The 19,588-nt window shown below is 42.8% G+C and overlaps 1 protein-coding gene and 1 long non-coding RNA gene across 4 annotated transcripts in view; both read left to right on the forward strand.

Moving 5' to 3' along the window:
- The window catches only part of LOC126926023 (protein patched), a 92,670-nt gene that overhangs the window by 28,734 nt on the left and 44,348 nt on the right, over positions 1-19,588 (forward strand). The window contains exon 2 of one of the 3 annotated variants that reach the window (XM_050742110.1): positions 18-210. In XM_050742110.1, coding sequence (XP_050598067.1) covers positions 18-210 — 193 coding nt within the window. The other 2 variants (XM_050742112.1, XM_050742111.1) reach the window with 2 other exon arrangements.
- LOC126926058 (uncharacterized) lies at positions 1,414-7,593 on the forward strand. The gene is made up of 2 exons (XR_007714239.1): positions 1,414-7,256; positions 7,354-7,593. It is a non-coding gene; the product is annotated as an uncharacterized LOC126926058 (long non-coding RNA).

A 19,588-nucleotide genomic window follows, 5' to 3' on the forward strand; every position in this document is an offset into this window, starting at 1 on the left:
GATGCCTTATTTTTCAGGGCAAAGCGGAAGGTCAGAGATCTGCGGTTTGGATCAGGGCAAGGCTGCAGGATCAGCTGAGTCAGCTGGGCTACTTCCTGCAGAGGCGCGCAGGCAAGGTCCTCTTTCTCGCGATCATCGCTTTGGCTATGTTCTGTGTCGCTCTCAAGACCGCTCAAGTTCACAGCAAGGTCGAACAGCTCTGGGTTCAAGGTGAATACGCTTTTTAAAATATTGCTAACATCTCTGTCTAACGAATCGAAATATCCTACGATCTTCTTTTTTATTTAACAATACAAGCTTGGATAGAATGGAAGAATATCTAGTGCTTTTTATTTTTTGACAATTTTCGCGCTGATAATTCATGTTCATGTGGTCCGCGAGAAGATTATCAAAAACGCAGTAGTTCCGTTGTTAAATTTCGCACGCAGTTGTCCTTGCTTTTTTTCAGCTTCCTTCCTCGGTAGATAGCGAAGTTTCTCTTAACTCGATTTTTCTTTACGATTTCGTTCTTGCTATTCTCTATTCGGTGCACTGCAATGTACTATTACGTATACTTGCTGTGGTAAAACAGCGTACGTGTACCTAGTTATCTTCTAACATTTCTTACAATTTTACTATTAGTATCTTTATTAATATCGCTATTAATATCTCATAAAAATTGTCCACGTAAAATGGAATAATTTATTTACTGGCAATTATGGAAATATTTTCTGTTTATTTTAACGTTTCTGTTCGTATTTTAAAATATAGACGTTTCTTATGGGACGAGTCGATAATTTTTTAGAAAGTTTCTACACATTCAACTCAATGTATCGTGACATACGCTGTGTCATTATCGGCCCTAGATAATCTACGATGACTCCGGAGATAAACGTAGAGCATTCGTTTAGGCGAGCGAAGATATTCTTTGTCCCATTTTTCAATTGAAACGAACGTGAAACAACTAATTAAATATTCCAATACGATTATTTCATTCTAAGATTACTTAAGATTCAACGAAGACTCACATTTTTCTCTGTACACAGTACACACAGTGTTTAGCTATCTGCGTTAATTTACAAATTTTGGAAGGTTAAAATAATTTAATTGATCGAGTAGAAACTACTTCAAATTATGAAACGCACCGACAATTTTTGTTAAATTGCTATATATTACAAGTTTCTTGCTAAACGTGTGTTAGGTATTGCTTGGCTATCTTCTTCCCGTGTCACGTTCCTTATCCGTGTCTCGTATTTCAAACGTATCTTCACAACGTCCCAGCGTAAATCATCTAACTTTACGAAAATTTGTCAACCTTTTCGTTTTGACGACCGCGACGGATGCGCGTCAACGATAATTCTCGTCAAGACTCGTGTGACATACGATGAACAATAAGAAGAACCGAAATACAAAAATTACATCTGTATCTTGCAGAGTATCGTCGACGTGCGTGCAAAAATGGTCTAGTCGGTGAGAAGCGACAGTCGGTCAAAAAGAAATTGGCAAAAATCAGTCGCTTTTGTGGTTACTGGCCGAGAATTTCGCCTTGACAAGCCTCAGCAGGAATTAAGAGATTCGACGAATGACTAAGAGGTTTTATAATACCACGATGTTCTGCGCGTAATACCAACGCGCATCTGGCACGTCACAGCGGCGAAATTTCCTGCAAATCGCGCCAGTGTACGCTAATAAAGCGTACAACATGGCTTGTACGTTTGCCGTGACAAGGACATTACTCTCGCACTCTCTGCATTTTCTCGCTTCCTGCGAACGTACGGAAAATTGGATTTCTCAGGCGATATGGTCGCCGTGTCACATGGCAAGCGTTAGGTAGCAAGTGACACCGGGTTGCATTCGTTTAGGCGAAAACACGTACGATTCGACCGGCTGGTCCTAATGGCTTATCACTCGTCGGAGAGCAGAAAGGGACTGCGAGGTTGGCGTATAGTTCGCACAGAGGACGACGATTTCGCGTGAAAATATATGCAAAGGGTGAGACGCGGACGAAGAGAAAGGGCGGCGGAGAGTGAGAATGGTGTGACAAAAGGAGAATAGAGAAAGAGAGAGAGAGAGCGAAACTACGCTTTACCATCACGCTCATCGCACACGGTACATTAGTTTGCTCTCGCTGGGTGGCCCTCTATATTTATCCGTAGTCAGAAACGCTAATTCGAACACCCCGTTGCTAACTTCGACTGGAAACGTTGCTCGTTGGCCGAACGAAAAGATTTCGAACGACTTTCGAATGGAAAGTGAGCTACGCTACGCTTGAGAAAGAAGCTGATGGTAAATGGAATTTCGTTGGACTGTAAAATTTCTTGAGAATCGAATGTTCTTGACAGAGGTAGAGGCTGCTGTATCGGTATTGGTGTATGTGAGAGATGGGCATTTTTGGGATTTTCGTTTCTTGTCTGTGAAACGAATGCTTCAGTTAGTCGCAAATTTTTATCTGTTATTTTATGCTGATATCGTTTAGTAACACAATGAAAGTAATAGATAGACGAGACAAGTTTTCTGTGGCATTTCGTAGACCCTCGAGGATATATAGTATTATGGCAATCAACGTTTTGAAATGTCCAGTAGGCTGCGCAACATATACAAATTCCATTATCAAGTAAAATATCAACATTAGTTTCTCATATTTCAAGTTATGTTGAAATGTCTATTTGAGGTTCCTCTTATCTCCTACCTTTGAGGGAAATTGAGAAACATATACAAGTTCTATTATCAAATTAAATGTCGTAGGCAATATTGTTTTCTTATTTATTAAGATATTTTTAAATGTTTATTTGAGGTTCCTCTTGTCTCTTACATTGAAGAGAAGTTGGAAAAATATACAAGTTCCATTATTAAATATAGTATCTATTTAACATTTTCTTATTTTTCAATAAACCTTCAGATATCTATTTAGAGTTCCTCTTATCTCTTACACTAAAAGGGAAGTTGCAAGACACATACAAATTCCATTATCAAATAAAATATCATATTTAGCATCTTGTCATTTGTGAATATACATATACATCTTTTTTTCATTTCAATATATACATATAATAAACAAGAGCAACTTAAGATATATATATAATGTAAATATATACACGCATTATAATTATATATTAAGTAACATATTTGAAGTTCCTCTTGTTTCATAACTTTTCCCACAAAGTGAAGTTACACCATATGGATAGACTATTACAAAACAGTCATTAAATATTCGAAGAAGGAAAATAAAGACAGTAATAACAAAAAAAAAAAAAAAAGGAAAAAATATGAAACTCCAGCTCCCTTCGGTTTCAAAACGAGAAATAGGACATTTTAACGAAGAAACACGCCATATACAATACTGATGCCACTGTGCCCAGCGATTCGATCCATTACCTAAACAGTTCGGTTCAACGACCACGACCGAACAGTGTTTCGTGACGAGAGCAGCGGAACAATGAAAAGTGCTGTTCTAGTATCGAGGACAAATATTACTTTCCAAGAGGAGAGTCGAAGCACGCCGAGCGTGGAGGATCCACGGTTTGTCCTGTGTAACTGTTCCAAAGATTCTTTCGTCGCGGTCCGCTTGGCACGAGGAGTCGGCCGTGATCGTTGCCCGTCTAGGATCAAAGTTAAGGCCACGCTGCGGGATTTCCTCGAGCGCGGGAAACACGCTCGCGGACGGCAGATTAAAGACGTATCAGCGTTTTATGAGATTTTAATGAGCAAACGAGTTTGCTGAGCGAGCCGTGGCTCTTGTTCTGCAACGGCGGCGGCCCCCGGATCAGCGAAGCGTGATCCGGCGCGTTGACCGCCGTTTTATAAAACGCGGCGTGCTCGCCGACCGAGCAAAGTTGGCAAAAATTTGCATCCGCGCGATAATCACGCGGGAAAATCGTTAAAAAGTCATCCATCTCGAACAGAAGTTTCAGGGACCTCAAAAGCCCAAATAGCAGCGGGAATCTTTAACCTGCGCTTTTACGAACATTTTGACAAAACGATTTACCTGGCCGCTTGTTGTGCTCAAACGTTCCGTTGATTCTGTTGGTGAAAAGTTCTCCTTTATCTTGTTGGACATTTTCGGCTATTTGTCAGACTGCGATACTTGTCAGTTTTTGAAAAAGGTACTTTGGAAAATATTTTGGTATTTTATTGCTCTTACTGTATCGCAAAAACTTGTGAGAATAACATTCTTTGAACTCTTCGAACATTGTACGGATTACACACGATTAAGAGTTTCATTTTCAAGATTGAATCTGCGTTTAGGCTTGTTAACACATTGTGTAAGACGCTCCCAGGGCCTGTGCATTTTTGAACGCTCCAGTAGCATGCTTGGCAAGCAATAGGATGCATATATGCAGATTTTTAATTTATATTTGGTATTATATCTTTTATTCAGTCTTCCTCTATATCTAATCGCATCATTTAATTCAAGAATGTTGCTGCTATCACTGAATTCATGTTCGTCGCAAGCGCATCAGATGAATCATCAAACAACAATTCACTTGGACTTTCATTTCCTTTCCTTTATATCTATGTGTCATTTTGCTACTTTTATAGAATTAGGGCCTATTTCATAAAATAATTTTTGTTATAAATTATCAGTAACAGATTGAAAATTTAAATGATTTTTAAAAAGCTGTTTCCTTACAAATTAAAACACGAACTTTGAAATAACAAAATGTACAAAAATAAAACTGTGTACTGGCTATACTAACTGATTGTTTTTACTTGGAATGTCAACACTCGGTTGTTTTGCTAACCATTTGCCACAAGAATGCGCAAGGCTTTATTACCCTGGTAACGTAACAAAAACATTCGTCTCTGGTCGTTTAAGCCATCGATTCAGTCGAAAAAACATGGAAACTAGATATCTCGTGACTCAGCCACAACGTTCGCCTTGCTAAAAACGACATAGCTCGTGACCCGTACACAATGCGTTAATAACATCGATACGAGCGAGAGAAACGGCTGCATGGTATTGGTATACGTGTTCTATACACATTTATGTTTTTCTTAAAATACCATCATATGTCCCCTAAAAATTCCTCGTTATTTTTACTTTTAAAGAAAATCCCAAAGAAATTCGTCTCTTCGTCAAATATACTTCACGAAGATTAACATTGCGCTCAACGAGGCAAAATTGAATCGCACACTTTCTCTGTGCTCGCTCGCATAGAAGTTGTCTTCTACTACGCGTATCGGATTATCCAATGGAATTGCACAGCGGTACAACCCTTATTTTCTGCAAAGGTGCGCGCGGAACCCTTCATTCCTCTATCTCGGCTAATTTAATAGCGTATCGGGAAGGAGTAACGACTGGCGGAAAAAGCGTGCAGCTATTTGCACGCCGGTGTCGCGGCTTTTTACCGCGCCGATCGGTCGAGTGGTACGCGAGGGTTGCGCGACCGTGCGAGAAGCGGCGCGATAGCTCGCACACAGGGCCACAGTTTATATGGGCTTTTCGAGATGGTGATCCGAGATGTGCGGCGTGCGTGCGTCATGCGGATCAGTACCGGATATCCGTGAGGCGACTGCAGCTGAGGCGGGATATGCGGGCGCAGTTGTACCGAACCGAGCAGGGAAGAGCATACAGCGACTTGAAAAACGGTTGCAACATCCTCCGAAACTTTCGACTAACTTCTTTAACACATCGAGGACGAATTCGTGTCTTACAAAATATAAATAACCACTTTATTAATTTTTAGAATTCTTTGTCTTTTTAAGTAAATGAATATTAGTCCTCGATACTCGGAAAAATGCGCGTTAGACAGCGTGTAGGTTGGCTTGTTGTAGGTTGGAAACGTATGACTCGCTGTGGCGCGCGCCGTTGGCTGTGTTAACTCTTTGCACTCGGAATTTTATTTCAATTTCATTACCAGCAGCTCCCAACGCGCTTTTAAGTGTTTTATTGAAATATTTGTGAAATTTACTTTAACTAAAAAATAAGACAATCTAAATTTAATAAAGGAAGAAACAAATGCACTTAAATACCAGTTTTATTCACACTATTGTTGTATTTTCTAATCTTTAAGTGTCTCTTGTATATATCTTGAAACAATTTCCGGGATGCAATTCTGGTTTTCTTTCGCAAGTTGCACAAAAAAGCATGAGAAAAGAATGTCGAGTGGGACTCGACAAAGGAGCTCCTGAGATAAAAACTGATGTCGAGTCACACTCGACATAGGAGTGCAAAGGGTTAAAAGAGAAAGAGGCAGAAAGAACAAGAAGGAAAGTAGGAGAAAATGGAAATTAAAGGAGCGAAGATTAACGCGCGTGATGTATGGTGGAGATTAGGGCGGAGGTCACAGCGGAGGTGAGGAGGTTAAGGGCGTCGCGAGAGAACGGATACACGCGGACTTCAGGAGCAGTTCAGGTTATATTGCCCTGTTTCGCCACCTATCCGCGGAATTTAGTTTCAGAAATCTGTCACGTGGTTCGGTGATGGAGTGCGTAGCTAACTACAAGCGACGACGAGTGTATTCGTCAAATATATTCAACGGGTTCAGTTCAAATCTATTTCGAATCTATTTCGAAATATCGGCAACAGGAAAACTAGTTCTCTGTTCGTAGCTTCGATAATGCAACAAAAGTATCAACGCTTGAACCACCATTTTGCCAACCTAACACTTATTGAAATACTTGCGGTCGATGGTGTATGTTGGATCGTTTGAAAAGACGCAACGACGACATTCCACGGATGGAAAAGAAGGAGAGTTTACGACTCGGTCGTGCGATTTGACGATATTCCGAGAGAAGTGTGTGACGGGCATAAATTTCGTCGGCGAGAGATCGATAAACGTTGCTTTATGGTTTCCTTGATTTCGCTCGTTTACTCTGTGCTCGCGGTGGAACACGAGAAAAGTAATCGAGAAGGTTTTATCGTCGACACGGAGGGGGTCCCTTCGTTTCAACGTTCATTGTTTAATTGTTCGCGTTTTATTCGCAGAGATTCGTAAGATGGAGATCCTCCGGCTGCTTTAAATCAATATACACCGGTGCGTACAGACAAACGAGGAAAGTGTTCGTACCAGAGAAGCGAATTGTTCGACCACCTGCCGCTTTGCTGTTCCAATGTTTGAACATTTTACTATTACAGTCGAATCTGCTGTAACTCGAGACTCAAGGGAAGACCTGCAATCTTCGAGTTACAGAGGTTTCGGCTTATCGAAATTTCACAGTAGAAGAGATTCGACGTACGAAAGCTTCGTACGAATACGAATATGATCGCATTTGTGTATGATCAGATTGTGTTTGTGTTTTCATCTTCCTCTTGCTGCTCGTTTTATTCGACCCACGTAAATTCGAAAGTTGTAGACGTGGCAGATGATAGGAACTTCCACTGAAGTTTATAATTATAGTGCATCTGATTTTCTTTGTTTTGTATAATTTCAGTGGCAATACCGTTAGGATGAATACAATTCATGTACAGTCGAACCTCAAGAACTAAAATCTTCGAATTACAGAGATTTCGACTTATTAAAATTTCCAGTAAAAGAGGGATAGCAAAGGAAAATTCGACATACAGAAGTTTCAGACGAAGGGAAAATCCAAGAGTGTTTGTAGAAAACACTGTAAGTGTCAAGCTTGACAAATTTTGAGTTTTCATTGGGAAATGTTTTATATACCAGTGAGGATACTGTAGCATAGAACGTGGGTGCAATTTCCCTTTCTAAATGATTATTAATAATGCCAGATGATGGTGTTACAGTATTGTCTTTGTAGAAAATATACATTTTTGTCTATGCTATAAATAAATGAATGGACCTCACAACTATGACGTGTCATGACAGGTTCTTCTACAGATACACTCTTTTCTTCCTAAATTTGGACTAGATTATTGCATAGGTTTTTTAAAATCTTATTACAACGTCGTCTTTGTGGAAAAAAATATGTGGACAAATAAACATTAGTTAATTGTTTCTTGGCTCTTGTCTGTGGCATTTATTTAAATAAATGGACCTCACAACTATGAGGTAGCATGACAGGCTCTTCTACAGATACACTCTTTTCTTCCTAAATTTGGACTAGATTATTGCATAGGTTTTTTAAAATCTTATTACAACGTCGTTTTTGTAGAAAAAAATATATGGACAAATAAACATTAGTTAATTGTTTCTTGGCTCTTGTCTGTGGCATTTATTTAAATAAATGGACCTCACAACTATGAGGTAGCATGACAGGCTCTTCTACAGATACACTCTTTTCTTCCTAAATTTGGACTAGATTATTGCATAGGTTTTTTAAAATCTTATTACAACGTCGTTTTTGTGGAAAAAAATATGTGGACAAATAAACATTAGTTAATTGTTTCTTGGCTCTTGTCTGTGGCATTTATTTAAATAAATGGACGTCACAACTATGAGGTAGCATGACAGGCTCTTCTACAGATACACTTTTCTCTTCCATGAATTTGGACTAGATTAATGCATAAGTTTCTGTAAATAATAGTACAATGTCGTCTTTGTAAAAAAAATTTATATGGTCAAATAAACATTAATTAATTAGTTTATTGGTAATAAAAGAGAAACTGTCTATGTTCCTCGTGTAAAAAACGCGAAATTACTCTCGGAACGATCGAATGGTAGAACCTTCGAGATATGAGCTATCCGTCGGCACGAAACGAACGCGAAACGAACATGAAACACGTGACAAACCAGATCACAAGCAACATTTCCTGCGTAATTGATATTTCCGTTAATCCTGCCAATTAACTGAGCTAACTGAAAGTCGGGAAAGCAACGAAACGTGTCCGAGTGTAAGCGGATTGGTTTTCATAACGCGCAACTTCTCATTAGAATACGTCATTGACGTATAAACGGGCGAACGTTATCAGCGATCGAGCGGATGCGCGTAATGTTAGCCTCAATTTTGCACGATTATTTTCTATTTGCACGCTGCTCGACACCGTATACCGACCGTGAAGAAACAAGCACTGCCAAGGGGATGTTGTTTTTCAATCACCTGCGCGCCTGCGCCCGTGTACCTGTTACGCGTTTCCTGTTCGGTTTATTTTACGAGGCTGAATTTCTGCCCCTCCACGTATTAGTTTCTTCTTGACGTTTCTTTTATTTCACGGACAGCGTGAAAAATAGAGAGAAGGTTAAAAGGAACGAGAGAGATTAAGATCGTGATGCAATTTTCGGCGTGTCAGAGTGAGGCAATGATTCACGTTTCACCTTGTTTCCTGCAGCTGCGATTCGAATGCGAATACGAGTACGAGATCGGCGGCCGATCAGGGCGCAATTAAAAATCGACCTCGAGGCGGCAGATAAGATCGAAACGAACGAAACACACCGCGTTACGGCCAATGTATGCACCAAACACTTCGGTACATTTCTGACGATGCTGTGTGAACTCCACCGAAATGGCAAGCTGATCGCCAAATGAGCTAATAAAGAGGTTAATAAGATACTTACAAAATCAATAAATTAGAAATTCAAATTCTATTCTACGTTATAACACGTACATATAAACACATATGTATATTACGTTATCTATTTCTATTTTATTCCATTTATTACATTACATTATCATAAATTTGTTATTTCATACACGTCAGGCGCGTCTTCCAACACAAAATATTAAACCGCGTAAAATTTCTTTGAATTTTCCGGTAGACTTAACAAGCATCCAATACTACGTTTATCGCTTCTGATTAGCTCAGTGTGGTTAAGTCAGGCAAACTGAGCTGTGGTATGGTCGTAATTATTCGAGATTACGCTTTGGATCGCGGGAATATTCTATCGAATGGGGCGCAGGTGGCGCAGTCTCGCTTTTGTGAATCGAACATCGAGAGCGTCCACTTAATTCAAGCTGTTTTGCCTTTATTTTCGTGTACACACCGCAGCGGCGCGCGCGGTAGGTTCGCTAAACAGAGAAGCCTTGGCACACGCGCCGATATCTCTCCGTCTCGTTCGCTCCGGTTCCTTTCTCTTTCCCTTTCCCTTCATCCGAATATCCCTGTACGGAGCAAGCGGATTCGTTTCGAATCTAGAGAGGAAAAGACGGCGCCTCGATCGCGGGAAGATCGGAAGAGCGGTTCCTTTTGCCCTCTTTGGTCGATAATACGCTCGTATGGCGGTATAGGTCATTCCAAGAAACGAGTGACAAGCTCCTTTCGTATATTTTCGAAAAATACAACTTGTTCTCGTCGATGTTCTTGTTTCGTTCGTTTATTTCCTTCTGTTAGCAGTATTCAAAATTTACTTTGCGTTGACACTGATTTTCTGATTCAATTTGTAATTGCCTTTAGCTTCAAAATGTAATTTATGCTCGTAGTCCTTAGTCGAACTTACAATTATATAATTGTTTGAAATTGTTTAAAATTAGGATTCTGTCTTTGTTGCATCGTTTCAGTACAATGCAATTACGTGTGTCTTATGGATATACAAATATAAGATAATATTTACATGATCGTTTTATTGCAGTACAGTTGTCTCAGCGCTGTTAATCAGTAAATAATTAGTTAGTTGTTAGTTGGCTAGCAAGTTGCTACGGTTTGCATACTTCTATAGGAAGGAAGTTTAGGTTATGTGTTGTACTTTCAAATTTGCTAGCAAAATCGATGTTCGACGCTGTCGTCAGTGTCTCAATATTCATAGGGAATAAAATTCTGTCATTTTAAATTGTTATGGGGAATTTCTAAAATTTTTTGGAAAACTGAACTGTGCTATTAGTGAGCATTGTGTGCATCAGAAATATATTGAAGCAAATATGTTTAATATAACACAGAGTAGTGTAGCTTACCTCAGCTAACTCTCCGGTGGATCCGCGGCTTTACTTTAAGCGAAATACTCACGTTCACTAATTTGACAATTAACCGTCTGTTAAATCTGTTTAAATACTTTTGTGACTTCCGCAAAATTTATACTTGTACCAAATATCCTTTAATTTCTACCGATAAATCCACCAAATTCCAAATTCCATATATCGTATTTTCTGCGTTTTCAAAAGCCAAAACTGGTCCCAGATTTGAAAGGGATGACGTCGCATATACGTCTGACAACAAGTGTTTTTAAATTGACCATAGCGCGGCAATGCACCTTAGGTTCCCGCCAAGTGGATCCGCGGCTTAAGCCGGTATCTGCCTCTAGAACTCGGAAGTGTCTAGGCAGCGTCTTCCTGGAACGACCTGTACCGAGGGCCAAGCGGCGCAAGCAGGCCGCGGCGTTAGGGCGACAAAGACAGACAGAGGACGAAGGCACGACCGTGCACGAGGGTCGGCCGACTGCTTACATCTTCATTAGGCCCCCATGTCTCCGAGTGCGACAAAGAGGGTGTACAGTCGGCGGTTAGACGGAGACCGGCGCGCGGTGAAGAAGAAAACGATGATGAAGAGCGAGAGGAAGACGAAGAAGGGGCGAAGCATCGGGTCCATTGGCGAGAACGAAATGGAGAGAATCCGTAAGGCCGCAACGGGGATAAGAAAGTCAGAAGACCGTCGTCCAAAGACCCACCGGGAATCTGTTGTTGTTGCACCGACGGACGGACGGACGGACGAGAACGGCCGCGTAAACAGAGGATCTCATCTTCTATTTACTACGCGCGACTCCGCCAAGCTGCCTCCTTGCGCCAGCAGCTGCTGGATCGCGAGCATCCACTTCTCGCTGGAACTCGCGCTTAATGCTAACCTTAGCAGGTCATGCGACAGGTTCCAAATTTTTTGAATTTTTGTAATTTTGTGCATTGTCGTCTCTTTTGTTCACCTAAGTTGATGTAAATTCTTATATGAAGAAAAATTGAGAAATTGATTAGTCGGACGATATACGAACTTGCACGAAGTTAGACCAAGTAAGGAAGTGACAGTGAGCGTAGAATTTGAAATGAAATTCTGAAATACCTGACCAGGCCTGGTGAGCTTATTAGTGTTGAGAATTGCTTCGATGGAGCAGTCTCGTGAGAGGAAATAATAGTTGAAATTTCCCCGTACGTCGTCAAGCGACTGGAATTTAAACGAACCTTATGTGTCATCCTCCGGCTGTTACAAATAGTACGTTGCTTTTGGGTATCTCGTGAATGCCTGCACCGACGCGTTCTGTACGTTTCCGCGCGTTTCAACTTCTCCCGAGCGCGTAAACATCCGCAGCACACGAGCAACGTTCGAGGCCTACGAATCTCGCTTCTCAACTGCAACCTACTCGCAGCGCTTCCTCTTTGATGCTCGCACGCGGTGGCAAATTCGCGTCAGTGAATTTACCTTATCCAAATAAAATTCACTCGCTCGAACTAGAAAGCAATCGCAACGCGTCAGATTTCCAACACCAAAAAGGGTTCGTCCGTGACGAGGACGCTTGGCTCGGAACGAGGTTTGCGCAAGTAGAAGAGGCGCGGATTTATCGATGAAAAATCGCGCGATACAGGCGATAAGGTAATTCGGCGTGGTAAAGAGCGTGGTGGCAAGGGGGAATGAGAACCGCTGGGATTGGATGGGGCTCGGTTCCGGTGAATGGTCGCGGTGGGTGGCCCGGTGGGCTCTGTGTGTGCGCCAAGCCAACCCAGCCAGCCAACCAGCGGTGGGCCTGCGTGCCTGAGCGATTGAGCCAAGTCTCAGCTCCACCGTGAGCCTCAGAGAGCTAAGCCTGCTTCGAAGGGCCCCGTTCGTTTTCTTCTCTCGTCTTCCTCCTTCTCTGTACCGGCGCGACCCCTCGAAACTCCGTGAAGGAACCCACAGAGAAAGAGAGAAAGGAAGAGAAAGAGAAGAGAAGAGAGGAAGAGAGTAAGGAAAGGGGCCACGAGGGTTTCTACTACGCCAAGTAGCCTTAGCCCGGCTTCATCTGAGCCCTTGGCATCGCGCGGCCCGTCCTTTTTCCATCTTCGCGCCATGCCGCGTCCCTCTGTACTATCCATTCGGTGAGCATCAACCCCGAAATTTTATCTGTACGACCTAGGATAATGAAGCCACCGTAGGATATGGTTTGGGGGCAGCGTTCGCGAGCAGTAGGTAATTAGGCGTATCGGCGGGACCTTTATTCCTCGACCGGACCCACGGCCAGGTTTATCTTGGTCGTCGGCTTGCCATATAAATCAACTTTTATTGACTCCGGCTAAAACAGTGTTCTCGCGCACTTTATTGACTCGATGCTCGGCTATTGTTACCTGCTGGCGATCACGCCGCATTTATTAGTTGGCAACAAAGTGATTGCGGATTTGTAAATACCACCTAATGACAAAATCCGCAATCACTTAATTGCCAATCCAATAGTTAACACTTTACTGACCGCTAGCGGTTCAACAGCATACGCACGTCCAACCGGCAGCTGAGGCGCAGATTCTCCCTGGCGCCGGCTCTGTTTCGGTTTAGACTCTCCAATATTATTCTTTTCGTTCATTGCGAACGGCAAGTCTTTCAAATTGGTATGAAACTGTGGGAGCTTACAAAGTAACGTGACTGACGCAACTGAGGAAGGTACGTTAGTACTGAATAACTAATTATTGCTCAAATAATGAGAAAGATTGTTGGCAACAAAAAGCCGATTAATAGGCTATCGATCGGTAAGCGTTGGCGACAAATGCCGATTAATAGGCTATGGGTCGGTAAGCGTCAACGACAAGAAACAAATTAATTGGTTAACGGTCGGTAAAGTGTTAACGCGTATTGATGGGCCAGCAAGTTCGGGTAATCGTTCAAATTTAAAGAGGTCGCCTCGGCTCGCAGAAATTTCTGTCTATTCGTTTTATTGTTCCGATCCCGGTTACGCTGTTCCACCTATTTTTCTCATTTTCCAATCCGTACTGTTCCTGTCATCGACAGGACAGTAATTTCTTCGATTTGCATCGAACGAGAGAATCGACATCGACAGATCCATTTGGTCTTATGGTAACGATTTCTGTTGAATAGTAGGAGCAAGATCGAGTGACAAAGTTTCGACGTGTGCGATGGTGTGACGCCGTCGAAACGATCGGAAATTTCACCATCGATTCGTATGGTTAGGTCAGAAAAGTGCGATTATCTCGTGAAATTTAGCTTCCAGTCTTTTCAAGCTATTAATACGCAAAAGCTGAATCGAGCTAAAACCAGCATCCAGCAAGCACGAGATATATATGTGCATGTGTGTATGTGTGTGTGTACGGTCGCTAAATAAATCGTTCAAGGAAATGTCACCGAGCTTCTGGCTGGTTTCATCGCTGCTTCAGAGGGGAAAACCCGACACATCCTTGGCAAAGAGAAGCACGTGATTTTTGTATTTTCACACGCCATAAAGCTGTCCACACGTGCGTTTTCACGACGTTGACATACGTTCGATCTTGTTAACACCAGGAATGGCATCAGCTTCCAGGACGGAAGAATCCACTTTCCGGAACTTATCCGTAAAGTGTCAAGGGACAGCGTTTCGTGGAACGTTGATCCAGCGACAGATGTTGGCCCATAGGCGGTGCATTGTTCGATTCCACAAAGAGAAAATAAAATACGTTCGATCCTCGACGACTTTCACCTACTTTATCGTATAGTGGATCATAGGTGGACCAAGCACATTTACAGAAACTTCAAAGGGTGCGGGTAGCTGCAAAGGGCGCATAACGTGCGAAGATATAAAAAACGATCGAAGAGAAGCATAGTGAAACCTCGATAATACGAAAACACAATTTCAATCAAAACAATTATGCAATTTCCTTCGTGCAATGAAGTCAGCTGTTTGGAGAGACGACTAGCGACATCTCAATGAAAGAAACAAAATTACTTCCCGAAAACCGTAGAATGCATAAAAATACTCAGTGTAATTGTACGATCGCGATAAATGTCGTCATGATAATCGAGTGCATTTTGAGTTTCAGTTTCGTACGAATTCGCAGATTCATTCGTATGGTTTCCTGTTATACGATGCAGCTGAGTCTGCGAGAATTGCTTCACACCGTAAATTCGTTTGATGAAACGTATTACACGGCTGCAACGAATATGATAATTGACAGTAACAGATTTTAGGATGCGTGATTGGTTCGCGTGACTTTTACCTACACGTCGTATCGCCAGCTTTTCAAAAGTTTACTCTTAGCTGCTTATAATACGCGTGCCTGTACTATGTAATTACAACAAATACGATAATCGAACGCAGCCAATTTCGCAACGCGTGAATGGTTCGCGTGATTTTTATGCAACGCCTGGTGCCAACCATACGACGATGGCGTGCGAAAAATATAACAAGAGCTGCCACGCGAATACTACACGCCGCTGCACACGAAGGTACTCGGCTACTCGTACGAGTCTTCCGTGAAGATATGGGTCGCTCGGGAAGTTTCCGGAAACCATTGCAGTTTTTAAAGAATTTGGACGACGCCAAAAATCGTATTAGGAAGCTTCTCGCCTGAAGAAGAAACCCGAGAAGGAGGACGAAATGCCACCCACGTGACTCGGTAGATGTACGTCGAATGGAAACGTATTGGCTTGGCAACTAAGTGATTGCGGCTTTTGTCATTACCACCTAGTTGCCAAGCCAATACATCGCAATATTACGCGCACTATGCGAAACGTTTGGGAATCGCATTCGGTCTATACGATCGACAAGGATGGACGATGCGCGCGGACAATGGCCACGGACGCTCGATTAGTTGAACGTACGGTGAAAGACGATCTGTTTTGCTCTGTGTGTGTTATCTGCGCAGTTTCTCTGCCACTCGTGTTACACGACTCGTGGCATTTTTACGAACGCTGGCGAAATGTAGAAACCACAAACGCCACAAACGAGTCAGGTAGTTTCTAAGAATTGACGGAAGGCAATGGTTACAAAAGAAGGGAGGAAAAATGCTGACCAAAAGGTGAATCCCATTCGGTTTATCCACACAAAGAGACCAATGGACGGCAGTATTTTCGACTAAGCGTTTCGCGGTTAGCGAAGAGAGCTGTGGTAGCCTTTTGGCTAGCAATATCGCGAAATTAACGTATAACCGGTAATTGGACGGAATATCCCTTTAACGATTTCACGATCGCGTCCTACCTTGTCCGGCTGTTAAGCCTCCTCGTTTGAAATTTAAGGAGGAGAAGTTAAGGAGGGCTGCCACCGTGGTTGCTTGTGCCGCTGCCGAGGCATTTAAGGACGAAGCACGAGAACCACGAAAAAGGGGGTGGGAGTGATCCGTCTGTTTCTCTCTTTGTCTCTCTCGCCCACTTTCTCGCTCTTGCTCGCTCTCGGTCGTTTCTGTTCGTTGCACGGAATCAAAGGGCCGCTCGTTGCACCTGTTCTCTCCCTCGTAGTTGTACGAGCCACGTTGGTTGGCGTTGCGAGAGAAAAGGAACGAGCTGTCCGTGTTGTGTTCGCTCCGTCGTTTCTTCTTTCTTTTCTGCGTCTCCCTTTCCACTCTTTTCCCCTTTTTCTCCGGACCTTGGCCATACTGTTGATTCAAGGCTCTGTCGGTCGTGTCGGTCGGTGGCCGCACTCTCCATTCCTGCTATTGGGGCGAGCATCGAATTATCGTTAAACGTCGCTTCTTCCTTCTCGCCGACAGCAGATGAGACACGAGGAGGAGGACCGCTGCGTGCTGGTTTTGTCGCATGTGGCAGAAGCAGCCCGTTTTATTCTCCGGGCAACCGTCGCCTAATTATTTTCCGGTACGTGCAATTTCGAAGGCGCTCGTTAAATCGAGCTACAGCTACGGGCGGATCGTCCGTTTCCCGAGATTCCCGCGAACGCAATCGTCGCGCTGATATACACCGCTCGTCCGCGCTCGGACCGCGCGGCTACGGAACCTGAATACGCGATGCTAACCGCAAGCAAGTACTGTTACTTCTAACCGAGCTCGGTGGCAACGATTAGACCGAAGATTGTATCCGCTTACGGGGGAATTGAAAATTACGGAATTACGAAGTCGCAAAATCTACACGGTTCATACAGCGCGGGAAAATATGTCAAGTATGCGAAGCACATATTGGGTTGGCAACTAAGTGATTGCGGATCTTGTCATTAGGTGGCAATGAGAAGATCCGCAATCACTTAATTGCCAACCCAATACGATGGTAGTTGGAATATCTAATTGAAGGAACCTCTGCTCGCAAATCTTCTTTTATAAAAGCAACGATGGTCCAGTAGAAGAATAAAGAAAATAAATAAATAGTACATATTTCAATTGCAATAGAAGAAGAGCGAAATTGTATGGAGACCTTTGCCTCTTTGTGTGTCAGTGTGGAAATTTGAGATTGTCTACATTTAAATCGTGTCTCCTGTTAACTTTGGTATTATGTACTGTATTATATATTATATAATATACTACATATAACATATTACAATTGCTCCTATGAAAGCACCAATAACGTGTGAAAATATCAGAAGCCTAGCAACGATGGCCCAGTAGAAGAAGAAATACAATAAATAAAAATAAAATAGATGAATAATGCATATTTCAATTGTAATGGAAGAAGATGTGGAAGTTTGAAATTGTTCCAATCGTGTCTCTTGTTAGCTTTGGTATTACATTGTGTTGGAAATTAAGTGTCTGCGGATTTTGCCATTAGGTGGTATTGACAAAATCCGCAATCACTTAGTTGCCAACCCAATATGACTCAAAATTAAGGCTATGGACATAAACATTTTTATTTTTTTTTTTTTTTTTTTGTATTTAATTAAAAAGTTTCATAAGAGGGAAAGAAAATCTAAATATTTTGCTTGGCAATGTACGTACAATCGTAGGTTGTCAGTGTCCACGTGTGATCACAGGCACCTGAACGATCGTGCAATTGGTTACCTCGTTTGCGGTTTGGTATTACGAATTGCTGGTTTACAAACCTGACATTCGCTCTCTCGTTTGAGACACGCTGACGTTGAACGAATAGCGGTACGTACGAGAAGTAAAAAATACGCCAAATGTAGAAATACGAAGCGTATTTCCGCAGCTCTCTGCCTCCCATCTTTGCCTATCTGTGGCAATAATTAACGTGATTACCGAGACTTTAAAAATCGGAAAATTACTAAAATTACTTTCCATCGTCACGTTGAAAATGATCGAAATTTCATGAATAATTACTAAGATATTTTCAAATTAATAATAATATCTTATATTAGAAAATACACTCAGTCAACGTGATTCTTAACACGGCTTTGTTCACGATTACGCAGGTGCATTGACTGTGATAAACAGCATTTCGAAATCGAGCTTATTTAAAGAATATCTCAGAAATTATTCCTTTTGAATCCCATCTTTTTACGCAAAATTTGACCATTTATTCGAATTGAAGAAAAAATATTTAGACATTCCATGAGGACTGCAGGATTCCACGAGGATCCACGAGATATTCGAAAACTGAAGGCGACTGTAATATCTCGCTACAAAACTAAGGTAACAGAAAACGAACTAGAGCACCGTACGCTGCCCTAGATACCGTGCAACTTTTATTTGAAACATCTTCTCATACTACTGACGACTAACTTACGAGCTATTTTAAATGATCGCGTTTGAAGACTCAAGCTGAACAAACAGAAAATTTGGTAGACTTACGTCGTCTTGATATAGATACGAACGAAGCTAAGGCAGTTTTCTATAATACCTTCTACGGTATTCTGTAAACGGATAGTACTTTCTCGAGTCTCGTAAAAATACGCCAATAAGAAGCGATGGCAGATAGAAGACGAGTGGCGCGATCGAACGGCTGACGATTCGTGGCACCGTCACACTGCGCTGTGATCGCAATCACCGCAACGCGACGATCTGTCGATGGAGCGCGCCACGTGGTCGATCTGCGATCGGCAAACAAACGGACAGAGCGTGCGTGGTTGTGTCGGTGGCGGCGACCCGACGCGTCGGCTGAATGAGACGGGGTGGACAAAGGCGAAACACGCGGCCATTCAAAGGTGCCCCGGAGGGACAGAGAGCAAAGTAGATTCTTACACGGTACGATCACGGTAGCCGGAAGGGCGCGGATAGACCGGGAACGCGATCTTGCCCCCGTATGGCAGACAGGGACGGAGAAATAATTATAGAGACGCCCCGCCGATAAATCAAGATGCGCGTTTCCTCTCCCCTTCCTTCCTCTTCTTCCTTCTCTACCCTCAGCTGAATCACAGGCGCTCGGTATATTCTCCTCGCCTCTTTTCCTTTCCAAGCTTCTTCTCTCTTTCTCCTCCGCCTCTCAGCTTCCGTCTCCGTCCTTCTGCCCGCTTACCTCCGTTAAGACGCATGTTTCGTGCTACGCAGAGCGTACAGAGGGAAAAAGAGAGAGAGAGAGAATAGTGTCTTTATTACGCTCCGCGTTGCATTCTACAGGCTGATTCATCTTGCTCGCGGAGCGCGTGCGCGCTGAGGCTGCGCGCTAGTTCACGTGGGCGGCACCAGGCACGGAGAGGGGAGGTCGAGAAACTCGTTGTAAATGATTCCGTTCGCAAGGAAACGTTCGGCTATGAAACTCGCGCGCCTATGTCTGTAAGATGGAGACCGCGGTGTAAGTACAGGCTGTTTCAGATCTACGGGTCCTCCGCTTCTCGCAGCGCGCGTTTTCCGGCGTTTCGATCGCCGCATCGGTAAATGTTTGTCTTTTTGGTCGCGCCTCTCTTATGGCGCTCAGCGCGACGCGGTAGCTTGCAGATAATTACGGATATCTACTTTTCCTCCTGTTGATTCGATTCCGAGAAGATTCGCGGATATTCCGCCATCGCTTCTTTCTTATCTTCTTTTCTGCGCGGCCCTCCACGGACAAATAAACGTGTAC

Source organism: Bombus affinis, chromosome 17 (assembly GCF_024516045.1).
Source record: "Bombus affinis isolate iyBomAffi1 chromosome 17, iyBomAffi1.2, whole genome shotgun sequence".
NCBI classification, from domain to species: Eukaryota; Metazoa; Arthropoda; class Insecta; order Hymenoptera; family Apidae; genus Bombus; species Bombus affinis.